This window comes from Triticum dicoccoides, chromosome 1B, assembly GCF_002162155.2.
Source record: "Triticum dicoccoides isolate Atlit2015 ecotype Zavitan chromosome 1B, WEW_v2.0, whole genome shotgun sequence".
Lineage (NCBI taxonomy): Eukaryota > Viridiplantae > Streptophyta > Magnoliopsida > Poales > Poaceae > Triticum > Triticum dicoccoides.
This window is the reverse complement of record NC_041381.1, coordinates 586,486,136-586,498,537: the sequence shown is the minus strand read 5'-3', so window position 1 is coordinate 586,498,537 and position 12,402 is coordinate 586,486,136. Positions and strand designations below refer to the sequence as shown.

The following is a 12,402-nucleotide window of genomic DNA, read 5'->3' as shown; positions in this document are numbered from 1 at the left end:
ATAGGTGGGAGGGAGGGAGGAGAAGCCAAAGGAGGTGCCCAAGTAGGAGGAATCCTACTTGGGGTCCCTCCCAAGCCGCTCCCCTTTCCTTATTTGGAGTGCGAGGAAAGGCAGGGGAGGGTGGCGCCTCCCCATTTCCTTTATCCCATGAGAGGGAAAGGCGGGAGGGGCTAGCCCTCCCCTATTTCCTTCCCTAGGGCTGGAAAAACAAGGGAGGGGTGCACCAGCCCCCTTATGGGCTGGTATGTCCCCTCCTTTGGCCCATAAGGCCCATATCTTGCCGGGGGGTGCCCGGAACCCCTTCCGGTGACCCGATTCCTTCCCGGTACGTCCCGAAACACTTCTGGTGTCCAAATACAATCGTCCTATATATGACCGAGACACCTCTCCGGTCAATAACCAAGAGCGGAACCTGGATGCCCATATTGGCTCCTACATATTCTACGAAGATCTTTATCTGTCGAACCGTTATGACAACACATACGCAATTCCCTTTGTTTATCGGTATGTTACTTGCCCTAGATTCGATCGTCGGTATCTTCATACCTAGTTCAATCTTGTTACCGGCAAGTCTCTTTACTAGTTCCATAATACATCACCTCGTGACTAACTCCTTAGTCATTTTATTGCAAGCTTATGATGTGTATTACCGAGAGGGCCCAAAGATACCTCTCTGATACTCGGAGTGACAAATCCTAATCTCGATCTATGACAACTCAACAAACACCTTCGGAGATATCTATAGAGCATCTTTATGATTACCCAATTACGTTGTGACGTTGATATAGCACACAAGGCATTCCTCCGTTATCCGGGAGTTGCATAATCTCATAGTCGGAGGAATATGTATTTGACATGAAGAAAGCAATAGCAATAAACTGAACAATTATTATGCTAAGCTAACGAGTGGGTCTTTCCCATCACATCATTCTCCTAATGATGTGATCCCATTATCAAATGACAACACATGTCTATGGTTAGGAAACCTTAACCATCTTTGATCAACGAGCTACTCTAGTACAAGCTTAATAGGGACACTGTATTGTTTTATGTATTCACACATGTATTTAGGTTTCAGATCAATACAAGTATAGCATGAACAATAAACCTATATCATGAATCAGGAAATATAAAATAACAACTTTATTATTGCCTCTAGGGCATATTTCCTTCAGTTGAGTGTTAGTGGAGTAAGAGTTATGAGAGAATATTCATGAAATAGTTTCAGGAATATTATAAATAGTTTCGAGAGAAACTAAAAGCATTTCAGGGTTACCGGAAGAGTTTCAGGGTTTACCGTGTAATACCAGGAAATTGATATATAGGTGGGAGATGTTTCTAGAGATGTTAAATTGATAATAAAAGGTTCTAATACTGATTAGGAGGCTTTTAGAATTAATTTAATATTGATGGGCCAAAGAAAATACAATAAGGCTAAGTGGTGGAGAGTATTGGGCCTTAGGGCCCAATAACACTAGGGGGCGCCCATAGCTTGTATGACAAGCTAGAGGGGGCCGAATTGTGTCCCCTAGGTTGGTGCACCAAGGAGGATAGTCTCCCTCCCTTGTGTGGTGCCCCCTCTCCTCGCCCCTACACCTATATATACGAGGATTTTGCCCCTTGAGACACACTAGTTTTTGGAGCTTCCTCCAGCTCTCTGTTTCTACTTCTAATTCAGAGTTGTTCTAATTAGAGCTAGACCTAGATCTCTCTAATCCTCATAATAGAGAAGCTCTGTGTGGCTCTCTTCTTCTCCCTCTAATTCTTCGGCAACGATTAGCTCTGGATGGCGAAGCGCTGCCGGATCGTGAAGCCTGTATAACTGCAATCCATAGAGAGGTCGTGCTTTTAGTCTTCGGTTGGAGAGACTTCGTCAATGGTCTACACAAACTGTTTTTCCACCGCAACTCGAAGTTAGTAACGATCCGATCTAAACCTCTTATGCATCTTCATAGTATTCATGGATCGTGATCGTTGGACATTTTTTTGTATTTTCTACTATGTTCCCCAACACTGCTTCACTCGATTCCCAAGGCGGTCATTCGGATGGCTACACTGCTTCATCCCTGGCTATAAATGCCCGGCAGCGAGGCGTCCCCATCCCCCAAGCCCCGGCTGTCACCCCTCATCTCCCATCTCCTCCTCATTATCTCCCCCCTCTGATCATCTCCTCCTCTCGTAGCAACAATGTCGCCACGTCGAACTGCAACCTGCTGGCTGAATGTACCAGTGGAGCGGAATGCCCCCCCATAGACGCCTTGCAACTGCGGGGCGAACACTCCTCGCAGAGAACTAACGGTGGCGGTCGTCGGTTCCTCCTCCCGCGGCGATGATGAACCAATGCATCTCGTGGCATTGGCGACGGCCGCGGGGGGAGACTGCCCCTCATCCGGGTGAATGAGGAGGTGGAGGAGGCCGTCCTCGTCGGCCCGCCCCCTCGTTTGGGTGAACGACGCCCCCCTCCCCCCGTCGCGGCCCAACCAAAGCCAAAGGTGGAGCCTGAGGTCCCGATCAACGATGTGCTTGAGCTCATCACCCTCCAAGCTCGCAACAAGGCGCAGATCATTCGTGAGTATGACCCACACACACCGTCTAGGAGAAAAAAGGGCAGTTTGCGGTTACCCCTACGCGTGGATGAGGATATCTCCTCCACGGAGGAGGAGGAAGACGACGATGGCGGTGACGGGGCACCGACTAGAAGGCACTGACCACCTAGTAGTGTAGAACGTATATGTAGCAATGTCGCTCGACTAACGACATTGCTTAGGTTAAAAAATGTTGTTAAACAACATTTGTAGTTGCTAATTAAAGCAGCAGATTTTGTCCACTAATATAGTTTTTATTAATCTACCTTGTTGAAACATGCATTTGGTATGCCTAATTTAAGCTTAAATTGTCCCTGCCTTTTATGAAGACAACAACAAAAAAAGATCAAATAAATGAAAAGATATAGACACCGCATTATGATGACTCTGTGTTTGCCCACACCCGCCACGGCCTCTATATGACAGATGACGACCCTGCTAGAGTTGCTCTTGGCCATTGCAATACTCCTAACAAAACTGATTTCTTTTACGTTTGGTCATCTTTTTGTTGATGGATGTGGTAAAATGTAAATATAATAAGAACCTATAGCTAATTTCTCATACCGCAAAAAAAAGGAGAGAAGGATATCCGATGCGAGATGCCACTGCCATTGCCATTGAATGATCGCGTGAATGCATTGCTCCCCATGCCACATGCATGTCACGCGCACACGACTCTCAAAACTACATCTCGCATCATAGTTCGCGCTCTCATGAAAAGAAAAGAGAAGATAAGATCTGGATCACATAATGCATGGACGCAGAGCACAACGTTTCTCAGAGTTCACAACGATAAGGTCAGATGCTATATATGCACGCGACGTGTCCGTTGGGACTACGAAGTTTCGATACACGTAATCACATGCATATACATATATTTGTACTAGTCCTAACTACAGTACTCTAATAGCCCGCGCTCCATGCATGTCTCATGCAATGCAAGCACTAATTAGACTTCATACACAAGTACGTAGTCGTACTGCCGCATCCATCAAAAACGGATCTGGCATCATATCACATGCATTAACACGTACTCTCCTCGATCAGGTTAATTTCGTTGAATATGGGCGAACACGTGTCTGCGCCCCATGCATTGGCGAGCTGCCACGTCGAATTCGACTGTGATCAGAACCCCTATATAAAGGGGGATCATCACCTGTTTACTCCACACACACACACAAGTGCACAACCAGCACCAAGAAAACAAAAAGGATGAAGATGATGAGCACCAGGGCCCTCGCGCTCGGCGCGGCTGCCGTCCTCGCCTTCGCCGCGGCGACCGCTCAGGCCCAAAGGTGCGGCGAGCAGGGCAGCGGCATGGAGTGCCCCAACAACCTGTGCTGCAGCCAGTACGGCTACTGCGGGATGGGCGGCGATTACTGCGGCAAGGGCTGCCAGAACGGTGCCTGCTGGACCAGCAAGCGCTGTGGCAGCCAGGCCGGCGGCAAGACGTGCCCCAACAACCACTGCTGCAGCCAGTACGGGCACTGCGGCTTCGGCGCGGAGTACTGCGGCGCCGGCTGCCAGGGCGGCCCCTGCCGCGCCGACATCAAGTGCGGCAGCCAGGCCGGCGGCAAGCTGTGCCCGAACAACCTCTGCTGCAGCCAGTGGGGGTACTGCGGCCTCGGTTCCGAGTTCTGCGGCGAGGGCTGCCAGAATGGCGCTTGCAGCACCGACAAGCCGTGTGGCAAGGACGCCGGCGGCAGGGTTTGCACTAACAACTACTGCTGTAGCAAGTGGGGATCCTGTGGCATCGGTCCCGGCTACTGCGGTGCAGGCTGCCAGAGCGGCGGCTGCGATGGTGTCTTCGCCGAGGCCATCGCCACCAACTCCACTCTTCTCGCAGAATGATGATCTTGCTAATGGTAGTATTGCAACGACGAATAATCCGTGGCAGTTCCATTGCCACGTACGGTTTTCCCTTCACTTACTTTTAGTACTAGTACTTAATAATTCTCTAGCTTGCAATATGACATGCAGGTTACTGCAGCAGAAACAAAATATTGCTGTAGTACATGCATGGAAATATTACCGAGAGAAGTGCTGTGTGGCAATATAGAGTGTACTATTGTTGCCACAAATTAGTGTTCTTGTTATGACCTGCTGTCAGGATGCATGCATGCATCGCTGTTGTAATGTTGGAGTACTTCGTGATATCGTTGCAATATATTACCATGAGTCTCACATCATTACTCCCTTCGCTCAGTAAAAGTAAAAGTGTAAGTCTTGCATAATATAAAGCGGGGAAACCCTTTAGGCTGCGTTTGGCAGCAAAGTTTTTTTAAAGTTTTCTGAGAATACCGTGGTTTCTGAAAAATACCATGGTTTTGAATACTTTGCTGCGTTTGGCTTCAGAAAAAAACAAAGTTTTATAAACCACAGTATGCTAGAAACCATGGTCTTTTTGCAGTATTCGGAAAAGAGGTCCCGACCTCTTTTTTTAAAACAGAACGGAGAGAAATCTTCTGGGAGATCGCACTTGACGTTGCTGTCTACGTCTAGATAAGAATATTCAGAGCGATCCCATCATATTTTTCCTCTTTCTCTTATATGATAAACGACCATATTATATCTCCTGGTTATAGCCGATTCAGTTTGATTAGTTTATCTTCCAGCTGGCGCGTCGCGTGCGAGTCTCCATCTCTTCTCTGCAGTGCCATGACTGAATCAAGCTCACCACCAGGGAGAACACTCTGTTCGCAGCAAGCTATTTCTCGAGTCCTTGGCTGCCTATGTATTTCCGGCGAGTAGCGCACGAATTAGATTGATTGATCCTTTTGGACAACACTCATAAGCAGCAGGTTATATATACTAGCTAGCTAGCTGATTCAGTATAAATGGCGCATGTACACGCACAAAGAATTTAGGACCGGCTCGAAGTACATGCATGTCTCGCGCCCGGCAGCAGGGCCGGCCCGTCTCGCGCCCGGTGTAAAGGACGGCTCGATGGAGGCTTGTTGTGGCCGACCTATTGGGTCTCGGCGTTGGGACCGGCCAGGGGTGTGAAAGGCGGATCCTTTCCGCCCGTCTCTGCAGTGGGGGTAGCGGTGGGGCTCGGGGGACTTGGTGTCAAGGTCTTGGATTCCGAGGCGGCGGCCCTGGGGGTGGTGGCGCGGTGCTCATGGGCAGAGCTCGTGCCTCGGTGCTGCCCGGCTGCCACGGCCGTGTGGGCGGCATGGTAGCCGGGGTGTGGCGTTCGGTAGCGGTGAATGTTGGCCGGGGTGAAAACCTACTCTATCTTCGGACGGACTGGCGACGGCGAAGATCGCTCCCTTCTTGAAGGCGTCGTCGCGGCTATCACTGTCGGTCGTGGTGCTCCAGGGGAAACTCTGATCCTTGGATCGGGCGGTGGCGACGCTCCGGTGGCGTATCCTTTCTGAAGGCACCACCTTGGAGCCCACGTTTCGTCATATGCGGCTTCACTTCTTCGGATGATGCCCCCGGCGGCTCTTGTAGTGCTAGGGTGTGTGTTGCTGCGTTCAGCGCCTGTCGTGGTTCTAAGTCTGACAGTAGAAGGGGGGTAGGTATGGAGAGGCAAGATCCTAGCTATGGAGTAGTTGTATACGCAAGGGATTTACGAGTTCAGGCCCCTCTCGGAGGAAGTAACAGCCCTACGTCTCGGAGCCCGGAGGCGGTCGACAGGATTATATGCGTATGAGTTACAGGGGTGCAAACCCTTTACACTGAGGAGGGGGTGGCTTATATAGAATCTGCCAGACCCCTCCGGCCCTCAGTTATGCGGGGTTTAAAGTACATTAAGGCCTGGCGTTACTGGTAACGCCCTACATAAAGTGCTATCATGACCATAAAGACTACTTAATAACAGACCATTTGTGTGCAGAGTGACTCTAGATCTCCTGGCGGTCGAGTGAGTGGCTTCATGGTCGAGTGTCTTCGAGTCTGTCGAGTGGAATCCTTCCAGGTCGACTGAAAGGTAGTTTCTTCTAGAGATGTCCTTGGGGAGGGTATCTTGGATAGGTCCATGACCCTACCCTAGGTACATGGCTTCATCAGCGCCTATGTATCCTGTCTTGGATGTGTGTGTGTGTTTGTGGTGGGTAAGTGCAGTTGTACCGGACACTATGGATCTTTGCTTTATATATAAAGCGGGGCGAAAGCCTTTTTCGATAAGTACATGCAAGTATATAGACATATAATGGCAACACGCTCCTAGGATTGTATTACTTCAATCCAGTTGACTACTCCTAGGATGGCATTTCTTCAATCTAGATGACTGATCCTAGAATGGTATTATGTGTGCATGGCAGCTGCATGCAGCCGGCAGCCGTTAGCAGCGCTAACTACTCAGTCACCCACGCTAAAATACTTAGTCAAAACTTTGGTTAAATAACAGCAACCAAACACATGTAAAACTGAGAAAAACATTGGTTTTAGAAAACCGTAGTATTCTTTGCCCACCCAGAGTAATATTGTGGTTTTCAATTACCACAGTTTAGAAAATACTTTGCTGCCAAACTAGCCCATCTTGTTTTTTTCTTAAGTAAACGTGTAGTCTTGCATAAGTATTGTTAGGGCATCTCCAACGCCGACCCGCAAACCTCCCGCAATGGTCCAAATTGCGATGTCCGGATCGTGGAAGCCATCTAACGCGGGCATGTGTCGGTCCGCGACAAGGTCGGACGCGATTTCTCCTGCAAACTAGAGACAAAAGTGAGGGAGGTTTGCAGGAGTACGGACCGATCCCAAGCCCATTTCTGACCGCCCTGGCCGACCAAAACCCATCACCTCTCTCACGCATTTTACGTCAGCGCCCGCATTCATTGCCGCCCAAAGCGAACACGACCACTCACTAGCGCCGGCATTGAAGCAGGGCGCCAGTCGAGAGAGCGCCGCCCACGCCACTTCCCAGTGCAAGCGGCTGCCATATGTTCAGACAACACGACGGCTGCCCTACCGTCCGTATTCATGGCACGCGGTTGCCGGGGCGTCTCCTCCGACGCCACTCGTCCCTTCGACCGCCGCCCACCGGTGCTATATAAACCATTGCCCTGGTGCCCCGGCCATAGCCACAGTCATCCCTCTCCACACCACTCCCCGTCATGGATCCCCACTGAAAATGCAACTATCCCTAGGTGGTTTTGGTAATTCATAACAACATATAGCTCATTGAGCTAATGCTATTCCAAGACTAATATTTCAGGAAAGCTCAATGAATGGCATGGCATGGATGATGAAAGTGGATCACTCAAAATACTAAGGACAAAGGATTGGCTCAAGCTCATTAGCTCAAGACTCTTCATTTTATATTTTAGTGATCCAAGGTCACGTTGAGTCTATAGGAAAAGCCAATACTATCAAGGAGGGATGAGGTGTTGCTTAATGAGCCTCTTGCTTCATGTGCTTAGTGATATGCTCCAAAACCCTCAGCTACTTTCTCACATCCACAAATGACCTAAACCCAAAGCCAAAATCGGTCACACCAATTCTTCCTATCCGGCGCCACCGAGTTCAAATGTCATAGCCACTGCCACAAACCCTAGGCAAATCGGTTCTACCGATAGGGATCTCGGTCTCACCGAGATGGGATTGTAATCTCTCTGTTTCCCTTCGTAACATTTCGGTCAAACCGAAGTGAGCAATCGGTCCCACCGAGATTGCAATGTAAACTCTCTGTTTCCCTTTTGTAACATTTCGGTCTCACCGAAAAGAGCAAATCGGTCCCACCGAGTTTACCTAACCAACTCTCAGGAAAGCTTATTACCAAAATCGGTCTCACCGAGTTTGTGTAATCTGTCTTACCGAGATTACGTTATGCCCTAACCCTAACCGAATCGGTCCTACCGAGTTGCATGTCAGTCCCACCGAAAATTACTAACGGTCACTAGGTTTACTAAATCGGTCCAACCGAGTCTGTTGAATCGGTCCCACCGAGTTTGGTAAATTGTGTGTAACGGTTAGATTTTGTGTGGAGGCTATATATACCCCTCCACCTCCTATTCATTCGGAGAGAGAGCCATTAGATGAAACCTACACTTCCAACTCACCATTTCTGAGAGAGAACTACCTACTCATGTGTTGAGGCCAAGATATTCCATTCCTACCATATGAATCTTGATCTCTAGACTTCCCCAAGTTGCTTTCCACTCAAATCTTCTTTCCACCAGATCCAAATCCTATGAGAGAGAGTTGAGTGTTGGGGAGACTATCATTTGAAGCACAAGAGCAAGGAGTTCATCATCAACGCACCATTTGTTACTTCTTGGAGAGTGGTGTCTCCTAGATTGGCTAGGTGTCTCTTGGGAGCCTCCGACAAGATTGTGGAGTTGAACCAAGGAGTTTGTAAGGGCAAGGAGATCGCCTACTTCGTGAAGATCTACCGCTAGTGAGGCAAGTCCTTCGTGGGTGACGGCCATGGTGGGATAGACAAGGTTGCTTCTTCGTGGACCCTTCTTGGGTGGAGCCCTTCGTGGACTCGCGCAACCGTTGAGACTTCGTGGGTTGAAGTCTCCATCAACATGGATGTACGATAGCACCACCTATCGGAACCACGCCAAAAACATCCATGTCTCCAACTGCGTTTGAATCCTCCAAACCCTTCCCTTTACTTTCTTGCAAGTTGCATGCTTTAATTTTCGCTGCCTATATACTCTTGCATGCTTGCTTGAATTGTGTGATGATTGCTTGACTTGTCCTAAGATAGCTAAAATCTGCCAAACTCTAAAATTGGGAAAAGGTTAAGTTTTTAATTGGTCAAGTAGTCTAATCACCCCCCCCCCTCTAGACATACTTCAAGGTCCTACAAGTGGTATTAGAGCTTTGGTCTCCATTTGCTTTGATTTCCATAGCTTTTGGTGGTCACAGCCTCGGTTTCATAACCTAGGAGAGTATGGCGTCTAGCGAGGGAAATTATCACCGTAGAGGTCCTTACTTTGATGGTACTAATTTTGCTAGTTGGAAGCATAAGATGAAAATGCACATTCTCGGACATAACCCCGCCTTTTGGGCTATTATTTGTATTGGCTTTCAAGGTGAATTATTTGATGGGAGAGAGCCGAACCGTGAAGCTAATGCGGAAGAATTGAAGATGCTGCAATACAACGCTCAAGCTTGTGATATCATCTTCAACGGATTGTGCCCCGAAGAATTCAACAAAATCAGCCGTCTTGAGAATGCAAAGGAAATTTGGGACACTTTGATTGATATGCACGAAGGTACCGAATCCGTCAAGGAATCCAAGTTGGATGTGCTCCAAAGTCAGCTTGACAAGTTCAAAATGAAGGATGGTGAAGGTGTCGCTGAAATGTACTCTAGGCTTGCTCTTATTACAAATGAGATTTCCGGCTTAGGGAGTGAAGAGATGACCGACAGATTCATCATCAAGAAGATCCTAAGAGCATTGGATGGAAAGTATGATACCGTGTGCACATTGATCCAAATGATGCCAAACTACAAAGATCTCAAGCCAACGAAAGTCATTGGAAGGATTGTTACTCATGAGACATCACTCAAGGATAAGGAGGAAGTTCACAACAAGTCAAGTGGTGCTTACAAAGCCTCAAGTGAAGCCCCCACATCATCAAGTGAGAAACAAACCTTCAATGAAGAATTGAGCTTAATGGTGAAGAACTTCAACAAATTCTACAAGAGTAGAAGCAAAGAAAGAAGCTCCAAGTCAAGGTCTTACCATGACAAAAGATCTTCTAGTCGAGAGCGCAATTGCTACAATTGTGGGAGGCCTGGACACTATTCCAATGAGTGTACGGCACCCTACAAAAGAAGAGAAGATTCTCCAAAAATAAGAAGTAGAAGAGAAGAATCACCACCAAGAGAGAGAAGGAGTAGAGATGATCGTTATGAACGAAGATCCTCATGGAGAAGCAAAGATTCGGAAAGGAAGGACAAGTCATCAAGGAGCTACACAAAACAAAGACATCAAGCTCATGTTGGTGAATGGGTTTCCGGCTCCGACTCCGACAAACACTCCGAGAGAAGCTATCACTCCGACTCCGAATATACTCAAGATGAAGGTGTTGCCGGTCTAGCACTTGTGTCGACCAACTCCTACGACATATTTGATTCACCAAATGAAGAATTGGAAGATGCTTCATGGCCAAAGGTCCAAAGGTAACACATCCTGAGTATGTTGATTTCAATAGTGAAGAAGATGACTTGCTTGTGGATGATGATTTACTTGTTGACAACTCTAGTGATGAATACTATGATGAAACGTCAATTAATCAAGCTAATCAAGATAAAACGAATGACAATGATAAGGAGAAGATTGAGCTTCTAACTAAAGAACTAAACACTCTTAAGTTGGCTCATGAAACTATATTCAAAAATCATCGAGAACTTTTAAGGGCTCATGAGAAGTTACGCTTTGAAAAGCTCAATCCTGAGCAAGAGCATGAGTTCTTAAAAGCAATCAATGATGATCTTCATAAGAAAAGTTCTTCTTACATTGCCAAGCATTTACTCCTATCTACTTACATGCCTCAAGTCAAGTCTAGTAACAAGTACAAGAAAAATACTTCCTCTAGTAGTAACAATAACAATGTCAAATCCAATATTGTTGCTTCTAGTAGTTCTCTTGATTCCACTAATGATTCTCTTAGCCAAGTTACACTTGAGCAAGAAAATAGCTTATTGAAGGGAATTATAGAGAAAGGTGTTTACAAGAGCCTTGCTGGGAGTAAGCAATTCGAGGAAATTGTACGCAAGCAAGGAAGGCACCGGAAGAATCAAGGTGTTGGTTTTGAACGAAAGTTCAATGCCAATGGAGTTGAGTGGGAAGAAGATCAATACCCCAAGACAAAGTTTGTTCCTCAACAATAGAAGTAGGATCCTACTTCCTTCAAGGTAACACAAGCTCAAGATGATCTTCCACCACAAGACCACAAGAACAAAGGCAAGGACAAGCTTCAAGAAGAGATTAATGCATTTGAAGAAGCACCTAAGGTCTCGGTCAAGTGGATTCCCATGACTACGTCAAGTTCTACTTCATCAAGTACAACTACAACTCAAAGGATTCACATCAAGATGATGTGGATCCCGAAGAAGAAGAACTAGAGAGTTCTTGAGGGTGACTCCGCCAACATTCTTCACTCATATTATTATGGCAAGGACAAGTGCAATCAACTTCCACATCTTGCACTAGTTCAAGGAGTCACAAACCCTCATGTTGGTAAGGCAAGGAACAAGGTAAACTAATGTTTTCATGGACATCATCTTGTGTGTGCATCACTCTATGTCTATGGATATTCTTGTTTGTTCCTTGTGGGACTAACCCATGTAGGTATGTTGAAAGTGCAACTCACTCCAATGGATTGCTCCAAATGATCTACATCAACATTGAGCATCCACATCTTCAACACCTACATGAAGTCATCATCGACAAAACCCAAGGTTAGTTCATCCCTCTAAAAGGGGATCTCACATCTAGGGGGAGCTTAACTCTAAGACTTGAGTCAAAGCAACTCTAATGGTGTGAACACATCAATGCATTATGTAAAAGTGGTAACCCCACTTGGGCTTAAACGATGAGTATGACCTATGATCAAATGTTTATCATTTGACTCCTAAGTCAATATACTCATATATAGATGACCTAGTCATCGCCAATTGTTTGATAGATGCTAGAATTGGTTGTGCATGCTTTGCCACATATTTCATTTGCCATCTTATTGTGTGAGCATGTTGGTGCATATTTACTCATTCAAGGACATTCACTTGTTGTTTTGATTGTTTGGTTCTTCCTTCTTTTGGCCAAGTGGATGGACAAGAATGCCTAAGAACTTTCTCTAGCTATCTATGCTTTTCTCTCTCAAACTCTATTCATGCTACATCACAAAATTTG

The 12,402-nt window shown here is 46.8% G+C and overlaps 1 protein-coding gene across 1 annotated transcript; it reads left to right on the top strand.

Annotated features, from left to right (window-relative positions):
- Window positions 1-3,760: 3,760 nt before the first annotated feature.
- LOC119348922 (agglutinin isolectin 3) lies at window positions 3,761-4,774 on the top strand. The gene has a single exon (XM_037616926.1). The coding sequence runs from the start codon at window positions 3,798-3,800 to the stop codon at window positions 4,434-4,436; it is 639 nt and encodes a 212-aa protein (XP_037472823.1). The 5' UTR covers window positions 3,761-3,797; the 3' UTR covers window positions 4,437-4,774.
- Window positions 4,775-12,402: the final 7,628 nt, after the last annotated feature.